At 38.2% G+C, this 27,755-nt stretch overlaps 1 protein-coding gene across 25 annotated transcripts in view; it reads right to left on the bottom strand.

The window, feature by feature from the left end:
- The window catches only part of FBXO15 (F-box protein 15), a 585,398-nt gene that overhangs the window by 151,129 nt on the left and 406,514 nt on the right, over nt 1-27,755 (bottom strand). For 2 of the 25 annotated variants that reach the window (XM_082355213.1, XM_082355228.1), the window contains one exon: nt 425-7,589. The exons of 15 other annotated variants lie outside the window; for them this stretch is intronic. In XM_082355213.1, coding sequence (XP_082211339.1) covers nt 7,582-7,589 — 8 coding nt within the window. In that variant the 3' untranslated portion in view covers nt 425-7,581. Of the gene's footprint in view, nt 1-424; nt 7,590-16,129; nt 21,124-27,755 lie in introns of those variants that run through there. 8 more of the 25 variants (XR_014234374.1, XR_014234373.1, XM_082355218.1 and 5 more) reach the window with 8 other exon arrangements.

Below are 27,755 nucleotides of genomic sequence, written 5' to 3'. Positions count from 1 at the left end.
AAATTAATGTAAAAATTACAGCAGACAGAATGAAATAATCTAAAGAAGGAGAGAGAGAAAAATTTACATCAACTAGAGAGAAAAAGCAAGTTGACCACCAATAAATGAGAGTGAGGTGGATGTCAGAATTCTCATCAACAACATCAGAATCTTGACGACATCTATGATTATCTCTCCGCTTCTATCTATCGATAATTTATCTGCCCATCTATACCTTTATGTATCAATATATAGTTAGAAACAAGCTGAATTAAATTTCTAGACAAAAATACCTTGGGAGATGGAAGTGGAGATATTCAGGGATATTAAAAAATAAGATCTTTGTCTTATTTGGAAAGCGGTTAGAGATAATAATTTGCTTTAACTCTGGTAATAAAAATTCAAAATTAAAATGTGTATTAAATATTTAAGAGAAACCACAAAAAATAATGGTAGAATGTATAATTTCCAAATCACTAAAGAAAAAAATTAACAACAAAACATTTTTTTAAATAAAATAAAACATAGAAGCACACCATCAATCCATCTGAAGCTGAAAAAAAGAGAAAAAGCAGAAATAGGACACGGTAAATAGAAAAGATAAATATATAGGATGACAGAAATAAATTCAAATACATTTGTAATAAAAATAAGTAAAAATGGTAAACCACCCTAATAAAGACAGTAATTAATCAGTTAGATAAAAGCAACTACAGTATCAACAAGAGAAACAAAATTTATATGCTATCACCCAGTGACCAAAAAACAATAATACCAAAACATTGGGAAAAAAATCTGAATTGATACATGAAATATACACAAAACAGCTGTTATGACAGACTATTCGAAGAATAGAGAAAATCTGAAGGAAACTTTAGATACATACATACATATACACATACACACATACATGCATATGTATATAGATGATAGATGGAAAGAAAGAAAGAGGGAAAGAAAGAAAAGAAATAAAGAAAGAAAGATAGGTATCAGATAGATGGGTAGGTACATATACAAAAGATGGAAACAAGTATATCACTAATTCTGAATATGGCTATAGTTCCTTATTTGAATTTTTCTGTAGTTTTTAAGTTGATCAAAATTAAAAACATTACTTCATCATGTTTGCCTGTGTCTCTAATCAGTAAAAAGGTGACATTTTTAGATGCTTTGCTTAAGTAGGTTCAAAATCCCTCCATTTTTACTGTGTCAGTTCTGGAATAGCTCATTTTGCAAACACTGAGGAATCAGGATAAAAGAATTCGAGTGAGAAGCGGAAGATCTTTGTATGTCTTAGCTTAGGATGCTGTATCACTCAATTCTACCATAATTAGAGTTAGGCTACTAACTGTCCTTGGTCTGAGGACCAAGGCAGATAGGGGAAGGAAGACTTGACCATGAACTAGTCATGGGCTGTTTCATTATCCTGCCGGTTTCTCCCTTCCTGCTTCTGCCATACAACAAAACTATCCCTTCATTTCAAAAAGTAATGTGAGAGACCTAGAGAACAGCCTTGTGGTTTCCAAGGGGGAAAGGAGGTGGGGGAGGGCTGGATTGGGAGTGTGGGATTAGCAGATGCAGACTATTATATATAGGATGGATAAGCAACAAGGTCCTACTGTAGAGCACAGGGAACCATATTCAATATCCTGTGATAAGCCAGAATGGAAAAGAATATGAAAAAGAATATATATATGAATAACTGAGTCACTTTGCTGTACAGAAGAAACTAAACACAACATCGTAAATCAGCTATACTTCAACAAAATTTTTAAAAAATGTGAGAAAAGAGCAAACATATAATAACTTCACTCAAAATAAAGCATCTGGATGAGGTTCAACAAATCTAACCCCGTGAGGCTCCTTCACACCCACAGGTTAATGATGTGTGAAAAAGCAGACACGTTCATACCCTTACTTTCACACCCACTTCCTCTAGGTGAAGGTACAGGACTATTCAGTTCTTTCAACACACTTTAATTGTTCACCCACCATCGATTTTAACCCTTTAACAATTCTCTCCACCCTCTTTGGCTTACAAGAAGTCTAATGTAATTTTTATCCTGTTCCTCTCAATTCTGAACTGTCATGGCAACCCATGCGGCCATTAAGGTTTCTGCGGCTTGGCTGTTGCTGTTTTCCTTCTGATGGGTTCCCTCTGCAGGTGGCAAGTAGGGTATTCTGCTCATGCCCTGACCCAGAAAATCTCCTCAGGTGAGAAAATGGTCAGTGGTGTCAGCTCACCTAGGAGTGACTGCTCACACTTTGGAATTTTAATTCATCTAATCATCTTTGCTCAAGGCTCTCTGGTATCTTTAAAAGCTGTAACTTTTATAATTTTCTTTATTTTGTTGATGAGGTAGCAGTGATGGCTTGCTGCTACCTGCTGCCTACTATATCCCATTTATAAGTGGCAGATTATATACATATGTATGAGGTTAAATGATTTTGCCACTTTACACATTTAATAAATGAAACAGTAAATAACTTAAAAGGCCATGTGGAGATGACCTTTAGTGATATTGCCACTAACGCTATGCATTCAACTTGGCTTGGGACGCTCTGCCTACATAACTGATTTAGAGTATACAGCCTGCAATCAAATGGACGAGAAGTACTACATCTTTCAGCAATTTTGCAAGAATGTATTTGTAGCGTGTAGAACAGGAAGCAGCTGCTCCCGTCTGCGGCTGTGTAACGTTAATGCAATTCCCTGATCTGAGCATGTTACTCTTGCCATTTAATGTAGACATCCGATTACAAAGAATGGCAAACAGCTGGAATCAGCGATGGTCTTTCTATCCTCACATACACTTAACTTTTAATTAAGGTATTTTAAATTTTTTTTCCTAGTAATGACATTAATACATAAAAGCATTTAGATCCGATTAGCAAAAATCTTCCCATCATTTAGGGAGGAGTTGTAATTACGTTCCAGCCTCATGGCTGTCGTTTAGGAAACTGCAAACACAGTTCATTAAAGGGCATTTTCATCAAGTGACTTGCTTTCCATCCAAGTGATTATTCACAGCAAAGACAGGTCTCTGACGTAAGTTTACCAAGGAAACCAGAATATCTTATTATTGCATGGTCAAGCTACCGTTCATAACACGTTCACCAGAACTGGTTCAGAGAATATTAAATCTCTACAATGAAAAACTGCTTGTTTTTTTGTTTGTTTGTTTTTGGTTTTTGATAGTAGCCATTCTAATGGATACGAGGTGATATCTCATTGGTGGCTTCGATTTGCACTTCCCTAATGATTAGTGATGATGGACATCTTTTCATATGATTGTTGGCCATTTTTATATCTTTTTTGGAGAAATGTCTATTCAAGTCCTTTGTCCATTTTTGAATTGTGTTACTTCATCTTTTTGTTGTTGAGTTGTAGAAATTCTTTATATATTTGAGATATTAGCTCTAATCAGATATATGACTTTCAAATATTTTCTCCCATTCCATAGCTTGCCTTTTCATTTTCTTGATTGTGTCCTTTTATAAACAGAAGTTTTTAAATGATGTCTCATTTATCTACTTTTGCTTTTGTTACCTGTGCTTTTGATATCATATCTAAGAAATCATTGTTAAAGCCAATGTCATGAAACTTTTCCTGTTTTCTTCTAGGAGCTTTATAGACTTAGGTTTTATGTTTAGGTCTTTGATCCATTTGGTTAATTTTTATATGGTGTCAGGCAGGGTACAACTTTGTTTTGCATGTGGATATCCAGTTTTCCCAGTACCATTTGTTGGAGAGACTGTTTTTTTCCCCACTGAATGGCCTTGGCACCTTTATTAAAGATCATTTGTCCATATATGTAAGAATTTATTTCTGAGCTTTCTGTATGATTTCATTACATGAGGTATCCAAAGTAGTTGAATTCATAGAATCGGAAAGTGTACTAGTCATTGCCAGGGTGGGGAGAAGGAGGAAATGCGGAGTTGTATAGAGTTTTAGTTTTGCAAGGTGGAAAAGTCCTGTCACTGTGTTACATAACATTGTGAAGATACTTAACGCTACTGAACTCTACACTTAAATATGATTAAGATGGTAAATTTTGTGATGTGTTTTTGCCACAATTAGAAATAATAACAAAACAAACAACAAAAATAAAGTGCAAAAACTTACATATAGTATGATTTTTATTTGATAAAACAGTGACCTAACATTTGGTGTGTGAATGCATATATGTGAACTACATGTGGGGTGAATTGGAAGTGATAAGAGATAGAACAGAGAGATAAATACTGATAAAAGAGAGAATGTGAGGTATGATCCTGGAGGTAAGTGTGGCTTGCTGTACGCCTGGTGATTAAGACGAGGAAACACGTACAAGGGTACTCGCAGCACCATTTTTTTAATTTATTGTATTGAAGTATAGTTGATTTACAATGTTGTGTTAGTTTCTGGTGTACAGCAAAGTGATTCAGTTATACATATAATAGCTTGCATTTGCTAATCCTAAACTCCCAATCTACCCCTCTCCCACCCCCTCTCCCCCTAGGTAACCACAGTCTGTTCTCTATGTCTCTGAGTCTGTTTCTGTTTCATAGATAAGTTCATTTGTGTCATATTTCAGAGTCCACATATAAGTGATATCATATGGTATTTGTCTTTCTCTGTCTGACTTACTTCACTGCGTATGATAATCCCTAGGTCCATCTGTGTTGCTGCAACTGGCATTATTTCATTTTTTTTATGGCTGAGTAGTATTCCATTGTATATATATACCATTTCTTCTTTATCCATTCTTCTGTCAATGGACATTTAGATGGTTTCCATGTCTTGTTTATTGTAAACAGTGCTGCAATGAACATAGGGGTGCATGTATCTTTTCAAATTATACTTTTGTCTGGGTATATGCCCAGCAGTAGGATTGCTGGGTCACACGGCAATTCTATTTTTAGTTTTTTGAGGAACTGCCATACTGTTTTCCACAGTGGCTGTGCCAATTTACATTCCCACCAACAGTGTGGGAGGGTTCCCTTTTCTCCACACTCTCTCCAGCATTCGTTATTTGTAGACTTTTTAGTGATGGCCCCTCTGACCCATGTGAGGTGGCACCTCATTGTAGTTTTGATTTGCATTTCTCTAATAATTAGCAATGTCGAGCATCTTTTCATGCATGGCACCATTTTTAAAATAGGTAAACTTCTGTGAACCACTTAAATTTTTATTAATAGGGAACAATTATCTAAAAACTTTGTAAAAAATGAATTGAGCTATAACAATGTAGTATATCTCAAAAATATATTGATTAGTGAAAAAGCAAATTATCAGATAAGAACAACGAATAGAGGATGATACCATTTTAGATCATCTGAATGACTATTCTCTATCAAAATTCTATCAGATATTTTTGTTGTTCTTGATTCCATTTGTGTTTATGAATTCTTTGGATCCTCTTGTAAAGAGAAGAGAACCATAATACGATTGATTTAAGCCAACTGAAAGTCAAATAATGTCATGGCATGCTGTGCTGATCCTATTTCTCTGAAGTTCATGGAGAAATAAGTGGCAGAATTCAGTCATCACACAGAGAACATGGCACTATGCCCAGATGCATTTTTTGAAGAGAAAATTTATTTCAGCATCTCTCACACTAAATACATTTGTTAATTTAATTTTGGGTTTTTAAAATATTTACTGTGTTTTCATAATTACATAAATTTAAGAAGTTTATTTCTCCTTTTATATTAACATATTTAACTAAGATTATAAAAAAAATCCTACACTGGGTGTCGATGAGGCCATTTCCCTTAAAACAGGTACATAGATTATTTTATAATAATACTACTAAGAAAAACTAAATTTATTCAAATTTAACTCAAAGACAGCCACTGAATTAAGTGCTTAATTATCTCACTTAAACTTCACCCCATTCCAGTGGGAGAGCTGAATCTTAAATCGGTTGTGTCAGATAGTCCTATTGTCAACTTGGTTAAGCTGGGTTTGAAATGGCCAAAAACATGCTTGTGTGAGATTTAGGAGGTGGAATTGTTTGCTCCCAAAGTTTACTACCGTTAATATAGTATATAATCTAAATGATAAAAATAGGAGTTTTCTAATATATTTTTATGCATGTCTCTCAAAGATGGAAAACGTCAGTTCTCCTGAACATATAGGAGGAGGAAAGAGAGGAGGGGGAAGAGAAGAGAGTGTGGTTGATGGTGGTGGCAGTAGGTGGTGCTTGGGTTGGTTAAAGGAGCCTGGGGAAGAAAGAAGTGTGTAGAATCTGTCCTCACTACTACCAAGCCTCTTCTTCTTGATACTGACAATGGGACTGGAAACAATATAGAGAGACATGAAAAAGAGAGAGCCTGCTTCTTTTGCTTTTGATGTTGTGGGGAAGAATTCCACAATTACTAGTAATCCAACGCAAAATGCAACAATTGAAGAGGAAGTCACGAATTATAGAATTGTGGATAGGAAAGAATCAAGACCTACTGAGAGAATTAGGGAAAGCTTTTTGCAATGAATTGTGATCGAGATTGTTTTCAAGGATGGTGGTAGCCAGGAATTAGGGAGTGGGGGAAATGGGGAGGTATTTTAAATGATAGCTCATATTTAAAATTCGAAAGTATACAACCTTTCCAGCATTTTAATCTCACTTTTGACTCTGTGCATAGCTATTTTGTTATTATCTTCTCTATATTTATTTCTTATTACTCAAGTAATGCTTCTGCCTAACTATAGCATCATACTTTACTCACCACATAAATGCATTTTGTTACCAATTCTAACCCGGAAAATATCAGGTGCTCAATAAATAGTTGCAAAATATTAGCAACGTATCTAGTTCATTCATAGGGAGGGCGTTTGACACTTAAAAAGATAGTAAGATCACTTGCATTTGATAAAAGTGGAATGTAGTTATTTTATTGTTATTTTACAAACCTCCTAAGATAAATGGAGCGCCTGGTACCAGGCTAAGCATTCCTTATTTCTACATTATCCTTTGTCACCTTTCTTCTGATGTCTTTATCCACTTCCTAGCAAAACTATACCTCTCAACTCTGACGACGCAATGGAATCCCATATTTTAAGAAAGGATTATAGTTTCATGGCTCCAGAATCTTCCTTGCTTCAGTGAGCTGTTTACTTTCAGCTTAAATCCCTAACACTGCTGGCTTTGATCAGTGACATCTGTAGGATTGGTGAAGTGCTTAGTTAAAAGAAATTGTTTGCTTTATCAAGTGTTGAAGCACTTTTAGTGTCAACATTTTGGGGGATACTAATACATACCCTAATAGAAAGTCATTATTTGGGTTTATCGTTCTAATGCAAATCAGGGTTATAAAATTATATGAATCCAATTTTAAGAAACAAAGCAACTTTTGTGTACAATGAGTCTTACTTACCTCAAAGAGGTCACATAGAGAAGGTACATACTTAACCCATCATGATCCCACTACACAAAACGTTTTTTGAAAACCTTTTGCTTTTGGAATGACTCAACTGAGCCCTCAATGACACTCACCGATCTCTTCAATCATCTTGAGTTGACTTTCTCCAATTCTCCACAGCAGCTGTTCTAATCTCTTTCCACTTTTTTCTGCCTCCGTAATGCACTCATTTGGTTCACTTTCAAATGACATTGCTTCCTATTTTACTAAAAAAAAGAGCTCTCTTTACATACAATTTCTTTCACCTTCTGTCTACTTCAAATAACATGATTTAGTAATTCTTAAACTATTGAATCATGGACCACACTGAGACTCTAATAAAAAGCTTTCCAGAAAAAATTTTGTGTATAATGTCAACCCATCATGTTAAGCCAGCTGCTCTAGGGTCCCCTTCACCCTGCCCTCCTTCTGTGTCATCTGAAAGAATTAAGCGCTGCTCAGAATTTTAAAGCCAACCTCTCTGTGTCTTTAGTCCTAATCCTTCACACTTAGAAAGCACAAGGTCCAACCTAAATCCACGATCTTCACACTCAAGCATGCCCTCCCTTGATCCTGCCTTTATATTGTTTCCTGAGTTCCTGATGCCCCTTGAAATCTTACGCCTGTCTCTCCCTAGTTCTCGCCCTGCTTCCTACATTTCATCGCTCAAGCACCGGGCAGCATTTTACCAACGTGGGAGCCGCCCAAACGCCTCCCTTTCCTCCACTTAAACGTCCAATCAATTGTCAAGCCCGTTAAGTGTCGTCCAAACATTCTGCCTCTTGCAATCCACACGGCCACTTCTCCCCTGAGGTTCTCACCATTTCTCCTGTGGGCTTTGCTTAGAGCTCGATAATTGTTCTCCAAGTTTCCACTGGAGTTCCCTCCCTGAAATGTGTAATTTACTGGAGTACAACTCAGCTTCAAATACTCCCGTGTACCTCCAGCACCACAAGGATAAAATCTAAATGACCTGGTTTATTAATCCATCTATTAAGGCATTCAGGGTCGTACCGTTGCCAATTTTTCTGACTATATTTATGGAAATTTTATCATTTTTAATTATTATATAATTGGCATATAATAAAATGCATACTTTTTAGATGCATTTCTATGAACCTTGACAAATGATACACACATATACCACCATCCCAGTGAAGAGATAGAACCTTCCCATCATTCCAGAAATTTCCCTTATGTCTCATTCCAATCAATTCTTATCTCACCAGCCAGCGTTTTATCATCCCTCCTCTCATCCCCTCCTCATCGTCCCTCCTCTCCAGGGCAACTATTGTTCTGATTTCTATTACTGGAGATTAGATTTATTATTTCTAGAACTTTGTGTGTACGTGTCTACCTTTCTTCTCTGACAAAGTGTCAGGATAGGAACAGATCCGCAGAGACCTAGGAGGGACATCCACTTCTGACCCGCAGATGGACACAGGTAGGCCCCACCAGCCACAGCAGCAGTGAGTAGGTACCCATCCCACCTGGGGTAGTGGTGGCGGGATCTGCCAGCAGCAGAGCCTGGGACACGTCAGCAGCAGGCCCACCCTCAGTGGTGTGGGTGCCCCATCTACTAGCACCTGAAACACCAGCTGGCCTGATGTCCCAAGGCCCTTCACTCAACAGAGGAAATTGTTTAGGGCCAGCATCTCTTTGGCCTGCATGTAGCGTCTGAAAAGCGACCTGGGTGAGAGTTCTTGAACCTCCCTCGCAAATGTGCCTGCAGAGATTCAAATGGGAGACTCAGGGACGCCAGAAGAAAGAAGTATAACAGACTAGTATTCCAAGGGCTCTGAAAACTAAATTGATGCTGGATATGAAGCCAGGTATGAAGCCCGTTAAAATATGCCAAGACCTACAAGCTAAACATGAACAGACTGATGGTCTGCTAAAATAGATTGAAATAGATCAAGAGTCTCCTAACATCCTATCCAGAATACAATCGAAAAGCGAACATCATACTCAGACCCAGGATAACGCACACCATGAATGATAAAAGACAACTGATGCCAACATCAAAATGAATCCCATGTTGGAGTTGTCGGACAAGGATTTTAAATCAGTAAAATCAGTGAGATGCTTCAACAATTCTCAGTTCTCTTGAAACAAATGAAGAAGTAGAATGTCTCCACAACGAAACTAAAGTTACAAGAAAGGCCCAAAGATATGACCTATTAGTGTCTGTGTGCAAAGGGGTCTTCTTGTCAATCTCAGAGTGAGAGCTCTGAGACAGAGGCCAAGGCCACAGACATTCAGAAACGTGTCACGTGTGACACGTGGCTACACGGTTAGGTCAGCCTCTCGGGCAGGTGTCTCATCAGGGAGTGAGGCTTTCTTGCCAGGTGGCAGGTGCTGTAAGCCACCCTCTGTTTCCAGGTAAGAGGTGGGGAATTTTCAGACCTTGTTGTGGGGACAGAGACCTACTCATGAACGTGGCCGAGGCCTCGGGGAGAAAAGGCTTGACCTCAAGTTCTTTCTTGTTTCCTTTCCACGATGGAAATTTCTTGGACTTTTCTCACGTGATGACCCATTGCAAGATGAGCATGTCAGGTCTGAGGGTCTCAATTTACCCCTAGGTGAGACAAAGTGTTTGCACTCAGGCTGAGTACACACAAAAATTGCACTCAGAAGGGAAAAAGCCTTTAGGAGTGGGGAGAAGTCCTGAAATCCAAATGTCTAAGGGCCAGTAAAATGCCAGATAAGTGTCATCACCAAAGGCTCTAATCAGATTTCAGGTTGATACCAGTCACTTACAGCTCCGCATGAAAGTTTAAGAAGATAGAGTTTGTTGTGAAGTTGCATGTGGCTTCATTTGGATGTCTAAGCTTTGTGACATATTTTTTCTAATTCTTTAAATCCTCTTTTAAAATACAAGTGGGAACACATTACACTTACACTAACGTGTTACTAAGAGGATATTTCAACTCTTCGTCTCTATATTGTCAAGTCTTTATATGTCATAAAATATGTAAATATATTTTTTAGTGTTCTACCAACATAACTATGAGGTATGATTAAATTATTTACTGTCATTAATTGTAATTAATTAAGGCATTTAATTTTTAATTATTTTTCTAAAATCCTGGAATTGTTTTCTTTTCCAGCTTCCTAATTATTAAAGGTGAAATTATTCCAGTTATGATGAGGGATAGCAGTGACTATAGAAACAGTCCATTTTCTACTGATTTCTATCTGTTCTGGCATTTTATTCAGAAAAGACTCTTTTCTATTTTTAGCACTTCTTAGTCCTAACTAAAACAAGGATTTGGGGAAAAAACAGTCTTTTGTTTTCATTGCACCTCACTTGCTTTAAGGCATGATCAAAGTCAGAAATATGAGTCTAGAAAAAGTTAACCTGAATTCTAATGTGTCCAACAATAAAAAGTTTTATTATTTTTTTATCAACTAATTTCCCTATGTAAAAATCCACTTGGAAAATCTGTTCATTAAAACATTTTGGGGTACTTTTTTCTTAAATTAGGAAAACAGATTTTATTTTTATTACTCTAATGAGATTAGTCAAGATTGAATTTCCCTACTTTAAGTAAGTTACTTCCCCAAAATTTATTTTAACCAGGCATTCTAAAATTTAACTAGAGTCCATTTTTCTTTTGGATAATCTTAACTTGATGCCATGTTTAAAAACCTAATTAAACATCTAAGTCACTCTTTCAGTTACTTAAAACTGCCAGCCCAAAAGTATGACCTTAATTGACATCCAAGAGATTATATCAGAGTTTAAAATAAAATGTATACTGTCCTTGCTATACAGCTAAAGGTCAGCATTGTGAGCATTTTTATCTCAGCTGCAGGAAAGTAAAAATACAATCAGGCTAAGTGGTTTCAAAAGCTCTAAAAGCAAAATGAAGCCGTGTCTTCCTGGAGTTTACTGGGATTGCACATACCATGATGTAATTAAGAGCTAGTCCAGAGATACTGAAGAAAATGATAGATATAACATTTAAAAACGCCAGTAAAAAATTAGCTCTTTAGCATTTACATCTGCAATAAACCAAAGGAGCTCAGAATTAGAAAGGAACTTAATTATCTTTTAATCCAGTGGTTCTCAAGGTTCATGGTGTGCATCCGAATCACCTTGGGTGAGCAGAAAACATATATTGTTGGGTCTCATTCCTAGGGTTTCTTCATTGGTAGGGCTTAGGTAGGACCCAAGATTTGCATTTCTAGCAAGTTCCCAGGTGAGGCCGATGCTTCAGGTCCATCCAGGGAGCACACTTTGAGAACTATCATTCTAGAGAATTAAATGTGATAACGTCTATTAGTTCTAAGATAAATATAAGGCTCCGAGTAAGCCCTCAATAAATCCTACCTAGCTAATAAAAGTAGTCAAAGTAGAAGCAGCAGCATGGGGAGAAATAGCACGCATCCTTTATCCTAATACTACAGAAAAAAGTGGGATCTCTCTTCTGCAGACCTTTTCTCTGAGCTGATGGTTTTGTCAGGCACTGGTATTTTCTACAATAATAGAAATTTCCTCTCACTTGCCACACTATGGCTTCATATTCTCCCTTAACCATCCATAAGAAGCGTTATAGACTAGAAGAACAGGGAGAATTTGAGTTTCTAATATTTCAATAAATTTTAAAATGTACTAAAAGTAAAATAGGAGGATGAAAAGAACGAGAGGTTATAGTTAGAAACCTATGTATTCTAGTCCAAAATTATATAACTGGCAGAGTTTTTGGTGATGACAAGACTCAGGGAATGGGCAGAGCAGGAATTCCAGGCAGGAATGGGCTATATTTTCTTAAGCCATCACTATAAACAGCATTAATTTATAGAATGAATGAATTCAGGCAACCAAAGTTGATTGAAATTGACAAACATTGAATTCTAGAAGGTTAGGTGGAGGAACACCTGTGTGCTGACTGAGAACACTATAGTGAGCTAGGTACAGCGTCACTGCCACATGAAGAGACGTGACCAGGTGTGTTACGAATAGCCCCAGAAGGAACGCTAAATGGAAGTGCCCCCAGATGGTCAGATCAGTGAATTGGAAGACTAGATGAGCCATTGCCTAAGAGAGGAAATGTACAATTAAATCAATAAGGACACTGTAAAGGCTCACACTAGCCGTATGAACAGAGTGTTATGAGAGGGAGCCATCAGTGTGACACCCACTGAATTGGGGAATATTTCAAAGCGGTGCAAACACTTGAGGGAGATCTCTAAAAATGGGTAGGGATTTCATAGGTGGAGAAAGAAATACGATTATGCATGTTGGAGGGAACAGTACTTGAAAATACATGAAAGCACAAAATAATCATTGCTGACCCAGAGGGAAATTAGAAATCACTCATCACAATAGAACAACAAAAATATATGTGTGTGGGTGTGCCCCTTGAATAAATTATAGTTTTATTGTAGGTGGGAATCATTCCCAGTTCCAATTACACAGGATGCAATCATCCAAAAGCCTGGCTTCTCCATTCCTTTGCCTACTCCAAGCCTATCCTCATAAGACTGAGTGTAGTTGAGTAAAAACACAGAACCACGCTGATGTGTCCCTTTTTAAATTATGGACACACAGTTCCAGTGATTCCTCTGCACTTCCCGGTAGCCCTAGGACAATTCCATAGTCAACTATATTTCTGCTCACTGAGATGAAAATTTCCCAGCCTGTCCTTCTCTCCTCCCCTCAGCTGGTGTCCTCACTTACCGTTTCACTGAGAGCAGCAATGATATAAGAAGATTATCTTGTTTTTCTGGCATTAAATCTACCAACCAACCTGTGATGGAACTCTGGGCAGGCTGAACACACGTAAGTGATGCTGAGAGCAGAGAAAGCAATTCCAGAAACACGCTCTTCCTTGAAGTCCAAATCCTAACCCAGGGCACTAGCAAGGCGACCTCTACCTTAACCAGAGCAAAGCGCTGATTGATACTTTTTGAAGTCAAACAGGCAGAATGAACAGGAGAAACAAAATTCACCCAGAATCTTTCTAGAAGTACACGCTTAAACCAACTCCTTAAAAAATTAATTCATAGCCTCCCACTCATGACACTATTCTTGACTCTAAGCCCCTCTTAACTTCTCACCTAACCTCCCAAAATGAAGCTAAGTGGACCCTAGGTGGCCCTGCTTCTGATGACCCCTTCCGACCTTTACATGAGATTTTAATTTATGAAATGCCACTGACGTACATTGAGACACAATATGGTTGGAACAACAGTGCATTATTGACCAAGACTTTTAAAAGCAACTTTAACGGGACATCATTTAGAAAAAATAAAATGAGCACAATTTAAGAGTACAGTTCAGTTTTGACAAATGCCACCACCAACAACACCTTCAGTGCTAGAATATTTGCATCACCCTCAAAAGTTCTCCTTTTAGAATTTGTGTCTGATCAGTGACATAATGAAAGATAAGGGCTTTGGGGCTGAGACAGGATATCCTTTTAAACCTAGTAAGTTTCTCTGTAGTCAAACAGGATAAAAGCAGTGTAAGGACCAGCATAACGATAATAAATGAGATGGATGTTATTTACCAAACAACACATGAAGTAAAAGGAAAAGAAGACAATTAAGTATCCAGCATTGCTAGAGACTGAATGTTTGTACACCACCCCCTGCCCCAACCCAAGGCCAAATGCACGTGTCAAATCCGAATGTGATGGTATTAGGAGGTGGGGCCTTCGGGAGGTGATTAGTTCAAGAAGGCAGAGCCTTCACAAATGGGATTAGTGCCCTTAAAAAAGAGATCCCTTCTTCTCTTGCCCCTTCTGCCCTGTGAGGTTACATCAAGAAGACAGTGTCGGACTTCTCTTGCGGCGCAGTAGTTAAGAATCCACCTGCCGATGCAGGGGACACGGGTTCAAGCCCTGGTCCGAGAAGATCCCACATGCCGTGGAGCAACTAAGCCCATGCTCCACAATTACTGAGCCTACGCTCTAGAGCCCGCGAGCCACAACTACTGAGCCTGAGTGCCACAACTACTGAAGCCCATGAGCCTAGAGCCCGTGCTCTGCAACAAGAGAAGCCACCGCAATGAGAAGCCCGTGCACCACAACGAAGAGTAGCCCCCGCTCGCCACAACTAGAGAAAGCCCGCGAGCAGCAACGAAGACCCAATGCAGCCAAAAATTAATTAATTAACAAAAAAAAAGAAGACGGTGTCTATGAACCAGAAACTGAGTTCTCACCAGACACCAGATCTGCTGGCTCCTTGATCTTGTACTTACAGCCTCCAGAACTGTGAGAAATAAATTTTTGTTGTTTATAAGCCATGCAGTCAGTGGACTAAAAGAAGCATGGTCTTAGAAATAAAATTCTTCAGCAGTTACCATTTTAAATTTGTTTCCCTGAAACATAAGGCGCTGCCAGGGCACACAGTGTTGTAAATCAAGCCACATCAATATTTATTGAGTAAATGCTTCACACAAGACTTTTCTCATTGAGCTTAGCAAACATTGAAATGTATCACAACATAAAAATGAAACAAATTGCTCTAATCTAAAATGTAGCTCTTAAATTTTCCTACCAGCCATTTGAAAAGCTAAACTATCTGCTTTGGGAGAAGATAAAGCCAGAATTTTAAGTATCATCCAATGAACTCAAGTTGACTTTTTAAAGAAATGTTTTAAATCTTTTTAAACAAATTTATTCCATTGATTGCTACTTCAGAACAGTGAAATACCACTGTTTTTCTTTGTTTCTGTATTTCATTCTGATGCGGAGAGGTCCTCTATTAGGAAAATCTCAATCTCTTCTTGAGATGGTTGATCAAAGATGTAATTAGTGCTGAAATTCAGATGTGCTTTGAGTGATAAGTAATCAAAAATGACATGAGAAATTAGGCTAAAGTTAACTCAGAGAAAACATGTAAAATACAAATTACTGAAAGTCCTCTCTTTAATTTTAATGATATGTCTTAGAAATGGTCCAACTCATATAAATTCAGGCAAGACCAGCAGAAAAACCTGAAATATAAAGAGATATATTTGAACTTAGTTTAAAAAAGAAATCATCAAACTCTAAATGTTGAACGAAGCACTGACAAAATGACAAAAACTACTGGATGGTGATGGCGGGCAGGGACTCCATGCTCCTAAGTGTCTGAAATTGCTTTTGCAACTAGTATGTCATTAGATATTCATGAGTATCCTGGAGTAGAGGTAAGGGACAGATAAGGTGTGGGACAGATAACAGTTTCCCATTTTATAGATCAAAATATGTGACAGTGATTAATTCAGTGACTTTCCAGTGTTGACAATGCTACTTATTGCCGGAGAGAGGACTAATATTCTTCTCATGATACAATACCCCTAGGACGTTTTTCTCTCTGTGATAATGATGTAACATTTAGCACTTATCATGGGCTCAGGCTCTGCTTTCCATGCACCACACGACCAACTATGTGTTTAATTCTATACTGTGTGCTCACCTGCCAAACTTCGCACAAGATCTTGAGGAAGCCAAGATAACGAGGAAAATAAGAAATCCTCTTTCACTGGAATTTCATTCTACTAAGGTGACGGGCATCAAACAAGTAATCATTCCAAGATGTGTTTAATCTACTTAGCATTTGTGCATATTTACAAATAATTCAGGTGTAATTCTAGATCTATCTTTCACCAGCCGTGTACCTGGGCCACGTCTCAAAACCTCTCTGTGCCTTAATGTAGCTCACCTGCACAATGAGGTTAATAACAGTGTCCACGATTTCTTTCTTTCTTTTTTTATAAATTTATTTATTTCATTTATTTATTTTTGGCTGCACAGATTCTTTGTTGCTGCGCGCGGGCTTTCTCTAGTTGCGACGAGCGGGGGCTACTCTTCGTTGCGGTGCGCGAGCTTCTCATTGTGGTGGCTTCTCTTGTTGTGGAGCTCGGGCTCTAGGTGCGTGGGATTCAGTAGTTGCAGCACGCAGGCTCAGTAGTTGTGGCTCGCGGGCTTAGTTGCTCCGCGGCATGTGGGATCTTCCTGGACCAGGGCTCGAACCCGTGTCCCCTGCATTGGCAGGTGGATTCTTAACCACTGTGCCACCAGGGAAGCCCAGATAACAGTGTCCACGATTAAATGAAAAAAAAAAGAAAAATGTGTGTTGTGGTGTTATACACTACCCTGGACACCCAGCAAGTTTTCAGCAAATATTGTTACCACTCAATAATAATAACTATGATCACTACTCTACTTAAAAGTACTGTTCTTACATAGATGAGATGGATTTAAAGTAATATCTATACAATTGTTATAGATGAATATACACACTTATTCAAGGGAAGATTATAGTTTTACATAAATTTCTCAGTGAACCATGTTTTTTACATCGTGAAGGGGCTTTAAGAATCACCAACAAGCCATTACATTATATTTAGATCAATTTAAGTTGCGAGGTAAGGGACGTCCCTGGCAGTCCAGTGATTAAGATTTTGCCTACCAATGCAGGGGGTGTGGGTTCCATCTCTGGTTGGGGAGCTAGGATCCCACATGCCTCGAGGCCAAAAAACCAAAACATAAAGCAGAAGCAATACTGTAACAAATTCAATAAAGACTTTAGAAAAGTGGTCCACATCAAAAAAAAATCTTTAAAAAAAAATATGCTAGGTAAATATATTTCATATATAAAGTCGATTCTCAATAAAGTCATCACGAACACAGAATTAGCAGAACACTGAACCATTGCTCCTAAAGGAAATACAGCGTTAGGTTCCTGCAAGATTCTGGTCCCATTTCCCTCCACAGATCAATACATAAACTTGTTTTGCATGTGTTTGTGTCTGAAGAAACCTTATTGAATAGCTACTGTTGATTCATCAACCTTGAACTCTGGACCAGCAGAACTATGATTCATGCCTGAACCAAGCTTATCCAACACACGCATTTTCCCTGCCAGTGACATCCCAGCCTTCTTGAACTTCGGAACGCTGGGCAGCACTTCGGCAGCATATCTGGGGGCAGTTTTAAATGCAGAATCACCAACCAAAAGCACAAAAATGAGAAAAACATGACTCAAAATGGACCAAGGAAAGGACACGTGTTTACAGAATAAGAGCTGAAACAAGAAGGCAGAGTGTGACCTTGTACCTCGGCAGCTGTGGATGTGCATGTCAGGTGATTCAAACTTTTTTACCACTGCACATGCCCAGGAATGACCACCACAAGTACTGATTTGGGGGCTACAAATAAATTTTCTCAAGGAGGCAATTTCACAAATACAGAATCTGTGAAATGAGGGTCTACTGTACTTTGCTCTTGTCATTGTTTTCTCTAAGTGAAACTTGGAGGAATTTAGAGTTTGGATAACACTGAGTTACACTAAGTGGCTAGAGGATTCTGTTCCCAGAGGGACCATATAAAACTGCACTGCCAACAGAAAACCAGTGTGTACATAAAAAAACTAGTTATAACCACATATGGGCTACGATTCCTTAAACTGGGGTTGATGGCCATAATCATCTGGTTACCTTTAAAAATATATATGTTACAAGTCTCACTCCCATTCTGCTGAAGTATTCTGAAGTATATCTTTAAGGACAGCGGGAAAATAGACATTTTATTTTTTAAAACACAGGCAGATTAGAGGATTTGCGGAGGGGGTCAATAATTACAAAAGTTTCTCAATATCTCATAAAACGTTGTGGTCTTTAATAAGTACATCAGTTATAATTAAGTATGCCAAAAAATGTCCCCTTGGTCATTTTTATTCCAGAGCATTGACTTAATTGTTTGACACTTAATAACAGATTTCATTTCAGTAGGACCTGATGACCCAGGTTACATTGTTTCACATTATTATTTAAAGTTGAAAGAATCCTAAAGGAAGACATTCATCTTTAACAAGAAGCAAAACATTTTTAACACACAGAGCAAAAACAGAGTGCTGTTTCTTGAGACAGAATTTTGAACTTCCATTTGATCAATTTATGCAACATTGGATATTTACAAATTTCAGAATCTCTCTCTCTCTGTGGCATATACATCTGTTGGCTTGGAGAAAATTATGCTTTATCTAAAACTCTATCATGTTAGACCCTGAATAACATCTCCTATTCTTGAATTATTTTCTCATTTTACTTCTTAAACAACTGTTTTTCTTTTCTTTTTTTCCCCTTTCTTTCATTTCTTCCTTCATTTCTTTTTCTATTTGTTAAATAAATTCCTGTGAAACAAAATAAATCTGTCTGGCATACTATAAAAGATTAAAATGTGTTTGTAGGTGTGTGTGCATGCAAACACACAAAGCACACACATGTGCTTCTGGTCAAAACACAAGCACATGTATAATACTACCTTAAAATTCTAACTTCAGGTTGTACTATAGCATTGATAGGCTGGTTAAAGTCGCCCTTAAAACGCTTTATTAATTTTTCACTTGACAGGGCCAATGTGAAAAGCTTAAAAATCATAGGTCAGGTTGGTTTCGTACAACAAGTGATTTTTAGTCAAACTAAGATATCTCTTTGTGATTACATTCTTTCTGTAAATCAGCATTTAATAAGAATATTCTCACTAAAACTTGCCTGAAAATGCATTCTGACTAACTTGCCCTCTGTGTATAGCTTAAAATAAAATCTATTGTGTCCACAGGCATCTCGTCCCTCGCGGAGACGACAGATAATATTCTCCCAGAATATTATATTATAGCCCCCATGCTTTTGTAAATGCCTCCACAGCTGATGGAAAACAGAATCAAACATCAATGAAACATTTGTGGTGTAATGATTCTCTGAGGTGGTGGTTTTAGCATCCATTTTTGTCAGTGAAATCTGTCCTCTGTTGATATGAAAGGATGGGTATCTTTGAAACTCAGCTTGCATTTAAATGAGGACGTAAAAACAATTAAGCACCAGGCTCTATCATTCTTCACCAGCTTCTCCTGCTCAGCTAAAAATTGAACATCTTGAACTGCGTGGTACCTGGAGATGGGCCATGCGGCTTGGAATCATTCAGCAAATCTGGGACTTGCCAATTACTCCGTCCTCCACATTCTGTCCCAGGAATTCTGATTCCTCCTAGGGAAGGTGATGCTTGCTTAGGACACAATCATCCATAAACTATAAGAACTGAGATTTTCTCAATCACTCGAGATAAGGTTCACAAACACTTTTGAAGGACACGTCGTGCCAATCCTCAAAGGTCAAGATACACAAATGGGAAATAGATAAGGAAATAATAAAAGTGTAAATATTGTGATAAAAATAGTAATCACAGGAAAACAACAGCACTACCAGTTACTAGAACTTGCTAAGCATTTGCTTTGTGCCAGGCGGAACCGGGGAGAGAGTTTTCCTTTTTCTATTTAATCATCATGGTGACCCCTTGAGATAGATATCATTGTCCCTGTTTTTGTCTAAGAACAAAAGCAATAATAGATGTCTGTACAAAGAACAGTGAGAACGGTGAGCATGGAAGAAAGATTGACTAACAGGAAAGAGGGATTTATCACCCAGTACATGCTTGTAAAAATTTCCACTGATCATTTCTACAGGGTCTCTACACATATTATCTTAGATTTATTCTCATGGAGGTTATTGCTCCCATTTTACAGATTTAAGAACTGAGGTGCATGGAGGTTAGTGATTGTCCCAAACACATAAAGTCTAAGCGCTAGATTTCAAATTCTGATGTTCTGAGGCAGAGTCCTCCACTCTTTCCTTACTTTGTGTCCTCTCCTGAGCCACCTCATTGTAAATCCTCAATCTGTAAGTTTCTTAAAAGGTTTAGTTTTGCAAAATGACAGTATTACTGACTCAGAGAAAATCTGCTTGTTTGGTCAGAGCTTACTAAGAATATTGCCTTGGAGGCAACAGAATGACATTTCCGTGCCTTTATCTTTGAAAATCCCCTGGATGTTTCAAACAGTAACCTCAAAGATTAGTCATTCCTAGTCTTTCTTCTTCTCTACCTATGGAGTTTCCAGGAATAGACTGAAAGGGTTACCCTTGAATATAAGAACATTTGGATGAAATTGTAACAATAAATCAACCAGCTATAAAGTTTATAATGGTTAGGCTTGACACAATAAAATAAGATGAAAAAGAAAGAGAGAGTGAGGGAGGGGGAGAGGGAGTTAGGGAGGGAGGGAGGAAGGAAGGAAGGGAGGGAAGGAAGGAAGGAAGGAAAGAAGGAAGGAAGGGAGAGAGGGAGGGGGGAAGGAGGGAGGAAAGAAGGAAGGAAGAAATGAAGGAAGGAAAGAATGAAGGAACAAAAGAACGAAGGAAGAGTACTGGCCTAGACTGACTGAACTCAAAACGAACTACTACCAGCATTTCTTACAAAGGGAAAAACTAGCAGGAGGAAAATACTTCAAACCCTTTAGAAATTTCCTAGAGGAAATGTCACTTTCAAATTCCAACGGTGACTAAAAAAGTATGCTCCAAGAGAAAAAAAGGCTCTCGTTTGCATCATTGTCTTTCTGTGTTGTTCATATTCCTAGGTGCGTTCACACCGTTAGTAGAAGCAGCAATTTCCAGATAAGATGCGGTGCTCCAGTAGCCTTCCCTTTGGGCCTTCTCTGTTCATTAGCCCCTGGCTGTCTGTAATTGGAAATGCTCTTCCAACCATCTGTCAACGTGATTCACACCCTAACCTCTTTGGCAGGCTGTGACCAAGTTCTCCACGGGATTTGTGCAGGGGCCAGACACTATCAAAGTTTCAGACGAGAACCGCCATCAGAAGTGTCAAAGGGGATCATCATCAGTAGCCACTATTTAAATATAAAAAGTGTTGAGAGTATGTTCGCAAAGAGTTGTTTCATCAGGCAAAATCATTCCTTAGAGTGGATTCTGAACTGGGGTGGCAGACAGAGAAGTAAGAGATGTTTAGGAACCAGAGAGAGCAACTGATAAAATGTTATGATTATTAAAACTTTGTTTAAAACAATAGTGAAAAATTCTGTTCTTAGCAGTTATCTGATACAGTATGGTAACATAATATATGATATTTATACGGAAGTATATGTGTGTGCCTATATGTGTACATATATGTACACATATACGTATATGTGTATATGCATATGCACATGTATATGTGTGTGTATTCCGTCATATTGGCAGAGCAATCAGAAGATCCCTAGCAATACTGTAACTAAGTGTGTCTGACGTACAGTTCACACCTGCTGAAGAATATACTTGATCTATTAAGTGGAATGAGGTTATAATCACATCCAACTTCCCCAACAAATGTTTTGATATTAAACTATTCATTTCTGATATCACCACTACAAAACCTTTAAAAGCCAAAGACTTGTTCTTTCTCTGTCACCTCGGATGCAGGCTTATTACAAAGCACAGCCAATGACAAGCTGCCATTCAGGACTTCATACAGAATCGGTACTCATAAGTATTCCATGTGTATTAGAAAAATATGCACATTCTGCATTTGTGATAGTTTTCTACTTATGTTCAGTTGCCCAAATTTGCTAATTTTATTGTTTAAAACATCTGTATTCTCTTTGAATGTGTTTCTCCACTGGTTTTCTCAGTCTGAAGAAGGTGTGTTAATATCTCCAACTTTGATTTTGAAGTGGTTTGTTTTTCCTTGTAGTTTTATCAATTTTTGCTTTATATATTTTGAGACTGTATGATTAGAAGAATACAATATTCAAATTGTTTTATATTCCTGGTGAAGTTGGATCTTTTATCTTATGTAGTGACAAGATTTGGTGTCCAGTTATTCTTTTTGCCTCAAAGCCTATTTTATCAGATAGTAATATATCTACACTAACTTTCTTGCTTAGTATTTTGTTGGTAATATCTTGTTTTGTTGTTTGACTTTTAGCCTTTTTGTAGTCTTATGTTTTAGATAGATCTCTTATAAATAATTCATAGTTATATTTTTTAAGTCTGACTATACTACTTGTTCTGTATACCTTTTCTCTGTCTTCCCTTGCCTTCGTTTAGATATCAAAAAATTATTATACTTATCCTCTCTCTTATTCAGAAGTTAAACATTCTTGTTTCTGTTACATAAATTACAGCCAGAATTTTTTTAAAGTATTTTTAAATTAATTAATTAATTTATTTTTGGCTGCCTTGGGTCTTTGTTGCTGCACGTGGGCTTTCTCTAGTTGCGGCGAGCAGGGGCTACTCTTTGTTGTGATGCACGGGCTTCTCATTGCAGTGGCTTCTCTTGTTGCAGAGCACGGGCTCGGGGTGCATGGGCTCAGTAGTTGTGGCTCGCGGGTTCTAGAGCGCAGGCTCAGTAGTTGTGGCACAAGGGCTTAGTTGCTCTGTGTCATGTGGGATCTTCCCAGACCAGGGCTCGAACCCGTGTCCCCTGCATTGGCAGGCGGATTCTTAACCACTGCACCACCAGGGAAGTCCCTAGCCAGCTTACTAATATATCAAAATTTAATATTAATCAATACCTGTCCATTCACCCAGGACAACATAAGAAATTGAGAACACTAATCCCATTTACTTCTTCCTGACTTATACACAACTGGTGATGTATATTTTTTTTTTAATTTTTTTTTTTTTTTTTGCTGCGTTGGGTCTTCATTGCTTCGCGCGGGCTTCCTCTAGTTGCAGCGAGCGGGGGCTACACTTCGTTGCAGCGAGCGGGCTTCTCATTGTGGTGGCTTCTCCTGTTGCAGAGCACGGGCTCTAGGAGCACGGGCTTCAGTAGTTGTGGCTCGCGGGCTCTAGAGCGCAGGCTCAGTAGTTGTGGTGCACAGGCTTAGTTGCTCCGCGGCATGTGGGATCTTCCCTGGCCAGGGCTCAAACCTGTGTCCCCTGCATTGGCAGGCGGATTCATAACCGCTGCGCCACCAGAAGCCCCCAACTGGTGAAGTATATTTTAATTCAATATTTGTTAAATACCATAGAGTATTATTTTATACAGTTAAATTAATTTAGAGTTACCTGCCCATTTGCCACTTCCTTTTTTTATTTTTATTTTTCAACCCAGAGCTACTATCAAATCAAGCTGAAGTAGGTCCTTCTGTATTGGCTTCAGAGTAAGTTTTCCCCATCCTCTCTTTTTATTCATCCTCAGACTTTCATGAAAGTAATATTAAATCTCCTTTCATCTCTATGACCCTCACTCTATCTTCTATGATTTTTCATTATTGTTTTCTCTCTGGGAAATTTCTTTTGACTTAGCTTATGTTTCACTATTTCTCTTTTCAGACATGTCTAATCAGTTTTTAAACTCTTATAGCGAGTTTTCAGTTAGAGTCTTGCATTATTTCTTAAAGGTTTATTTGAAATTTCTTGAATCTGTATTGACTCTTTTTGTAATTTTCACTTTATATATATTCAAGCTTGCTTTTGATTTCTTTTAACACTCTCCTTGTGAGTCTGTTTTCTTTATTTGTTGCTGTGTTTTATTCAGTGATTCCAGATTGCTTATGTGCCCAGTTATTTTTGACTCTGTCAGACCAAATCATGAAGAAATATTTGTAGAAGTAACGTGAGGCTCACAGCAAAAAGTATTTTGCTACAGACAGGATTCGAGTTTGCTGTTATTGGTTACCTAGGGATATTATTTCAGGACAGTTCTAAGCCATGTTCAAGATTTGAGGTTTTCTTATAACACAGGGAACTGTATTCAATATCTTGTGATAAACCATAATGGAAAGAATATGAAAAAGAATATATATATGTATAACTGAGTCACTTTGCTGTACAGCAGAAATTAAACACAACATTGTAAATCAACTATACTTCAATAAACATTTTTTTAAAAGATTTGAGGTTTTCCAACACTTTTCAAGGCACACAAAATAATGCAAACAAACAAACAAAAACACCTGTAGGGCGGGGTAGTTTAACTCCAGTTTGCCCTGAAATGTCTAGTTTAGGGATGTCAGGTGAGAGTGGGAGGGGTATTTATCAGTTTTCCCTCTTGGGTGGGCCCTGGGCTTTCACTCCCCACCTTCCGCCAGCTGAGCGGTCCCAAACCTCTACTCACAGGCAAATGGCCTCAAGCAAAATGGCTTTGAAGTCTCATTTGACCTCTTTGGGCGCTCATCTTCTCAGCATTTCTTACCCTGCAGTTCCTCCCTATCTTATTAGTTTCTAGAAACTTTGGGGAGGTAAATATATTTCATCTAGATATATAGTTGCCCTTAGCAAAACATTTTTCTTAGTTTTCCTAGCTCACCATGAGTTGAAGTAGATGTTCACCATATTTCTAACACATGAACTTCCAGCTACATTTCATGGTTTTTCTCAACTTTAACAGATTATTTTGAAGAGAAGTATGCTCTTTGGATTTTTCTGAAGATAAACATGCCCAGGCTGACCTCTAGGTATTCTGATTCAAAAAGTCTGTAGTCAAGGTCGGACGCTGATTCCCAGGGGATGCCGACACGAGCTCCCTGACTCCCGTCCCCACCAGCAACATCACAACTTGGAACCCCTAATACAAATCATATGTTCTTCACAGAGGACTTCAATGTTTTCAAATAAACATCCTTGAGGCATTAACCCTTAATCGTCTAGAGCAGTGGCTCACGGCTACAAGGATACAAGGGTTTTTCTCACAGATAATAGAATCTTGGGGGTAGGTGGATTCTTAGTTTGGAAAAACCCAGGGGAGATTACAATGTGCTCCCCACCTGATTTGCATTGCATGTAAGTATCATCCACACCTTTCTATGTAGCAGACTGCTTTTTGTAGCTAGACTATACTTTTAGAAACCAAGAAAACAAATAATAATGCTATTTTCTGTCCATAAAGATAACTGGCTGCCTTCCCCCTTCATGTATTCTTTGAGTATCATATTTATCATTCTGTTCCTGTTCATTTCAAATGGTGATATGGGCATGCAGATAACAGAAAAGAGATCTTTAGAGTTCCTTGTTTTCCCAAAACCTATCTGATGTCCCACTTGAAAACAACTTCACAAAATAAAGGGGGAAAGTAGGTAGTTTCTATTATTTTCTCCTCTTGGCTTTTATGAGCTTGGGAGGGGTGGAGGGGCAGAGGGCACACATATCAAACAATGATTTCACACAAGAGTCACTGAATACCCTAGATCACATTTAACTAAAGCACAGTGTTTATAACAGATCTACTACCATCTGTCAATAGCAGAAAATGACAGAGAACAGAGGCAAGACAATGAAAGAAAACGATCTTTATGACACCTCATTTTCAGGCACTTTTTCCTCACTCACACAGTAATTTCAAGAGAAGGCTAACTCAGATTGGGTGGGCCACACCCTGAAAGACCCCAAAGTTCACTCCAACTCTCCTTTGGGCAAGCAAGCATGAGTAACTATTCAAGCAGAAGAGGGAGAAACACAAATTACATCCCAGAGAAGCACTGGACAAATGATGGGTTGAAAATTACATTTTTATCCTCTTCTAACACTCTCAGCACTTCATATTGTGCTGTATCATCTTTGACAAAGAGTCCCCGCTCTGAGGGAAGGACTCACAAATGTTCCTTTCAGGAGTCAGCACATACAAAATGGGACGTTGATTTGGCTACAGGATGACACCTCAACAGTCATCATTTCACCCATTTTGTTAAGGACAATATATTATTTATGATAATGTTGATAATGGTTGCAAATGTTCTTTACTTTTTAGACTTGCAGCAAGACCAAGAATTTTATACCATTTCCTTTTTAAAAAGAAGTACATGTGATATGATGTACTTAACGTGATGTGATTCTTAAAGATTTGAAATGTACTCTTTTGACTCAGCGAGATGATCTCTAAGAACATTTGCAGATATATCTCAAGTTCATGCAGCCCTGATACAAAAAAACAAAATCAGGTGTCCTCAAAGTAATGTAGCAGGAAAGACAGCTTTACCAAAATATCACTATAGAATTCATTCAAATAGCAAGTTCTCTTAGTATAATTAACACTGGCTAGGATGGTGAAAAAGACATGGCTTTCTGGAAGAGAAAGGATGAAGGCATTGTAAACTGATTAATGGAATTTGTGGGATATCCAAGGGAATCAGTAGGAAACATGTTGACCAGAGTGGATGGCTGACCCGGCAACAAATGGTCCTTCAGTATATTGACTATTAGTCAGGAGAAACTGGGGAGATAGTTACAGTTTGAAACCACAAAGGAAATTTAAAGACTGCTGCCCACATGATGCTCTGGCTGTTGCTGTCCTTCCTCTGGGTGGGAGGACTTCCTGGTTAATCTGGCCATAAGTCTCAGGTTCACCCCACAGTAATGACTAGTACTGAATGTTTTCCTGAGTGGGCAGGATATTCTAACTCCTCTCAGGCTGCTGTTATAGAGATACACAATTGCACTGTGCATGATAAAATGAGAGGAATTCATGACTGCCATGGGCAGACACTAGGTGAACGGTTAGAACTTTGATGGTTTGATTGGAGGATGACAGGTTGGGTTGCATAAACCTCTTAAAGAAGAATGGCCACACCTATGGATTTTACAGTTTATGTCAAACCCTAACATCTTAAAAAAATGTACAGATGAACTTATTTACAAAACAGAAGTAGAGCCACAGATGTAGAAAACAAATTTAGGATACCAGGGGATAAGCGGGGGGAGAGGGACAAATTGGGAGATTGGGATTTGCATATACACACTACTATATATAAACCAGATAACTAACAAGGACCTACTGTACAGCACAGAGAACTCTTCTCAATACTCTGTAATGGCCTATATGGGAAAAGAATCTAAAAAAAGGGTGGATATATGTATATGTATAGCTGATTCACTTTGTTGTATATCTGAAACTAACACAACATTGTCAATCAACTGTACTCCAATAAAAATTTAAAAAAATAAATCCTAACAGCCAATGTGATGGGACCTTAGGAGGTGGGGCCTTTGGGAAGTGATTAGGTCAAGAGGACATAGCCTTCATGAATGGGATTAGTGTTCTTATAGAAGCAACGCCAGAGAGCTCCCTTGTCCTTTCTGCCACATGAGGTTACACAGGGAAGACAGCTGGCCATCTACGAGCCAGGAAAGACTATGTCAAGAAAATGAGAAGACAAGAAACTGACTGGAAGAAAATATCTGCAACAGACACATCTGATAAAGGACTGTTATTCAAAATATAAAAAGAATTCTTAAAACTCATCAAAAAACAAAACCAAAACAAAACAAACAACCTGATTAAAAATGAGCCAAAGACCTTAACAGACACCTTACCAAGGAAGATATACAGATGGTAAATAGCACATGAAAAGATGCTCCACATCATATGCAATCAGGAAAATGCAAATTAAATCAATAGTGAGATACCACTACATACCTATTAGAATGTCCGAAATTGAGCACACTAAATGCTGGTAAGGATGTTGAACAACAGGAACTCTCATTTTTTGCTGGTTGGAAGACAAAATGGTGCAGCCACTTTGGAAGACAGTTTGATGGTTTCTTACAAAATTAACCATAATCTTGCCATATGATCCAGCAACCATGCTCCTTTATGTTTGCATAAAGTATTTGAAGGCTTGTGTTCACA

Source organism: Balaenoptera borealis, assembly GCF_965194805.1.
Source record: "Balaenoptera borealis genome assembly, chromosome: 14".
In the NCBI taxonomy this organism is placed as follows: Eukaryota; Metazoa; Chordata; class Mammalia; order Artiodactyla; family Balaenopteridae; genus Balaenoptera; species Balaenoptera borealis.
The sequence above is the reverse complement of the archived record's forward strand: the minus strand, read 5'-3'. Positions and strand labels throughout refer to the sequence as shown.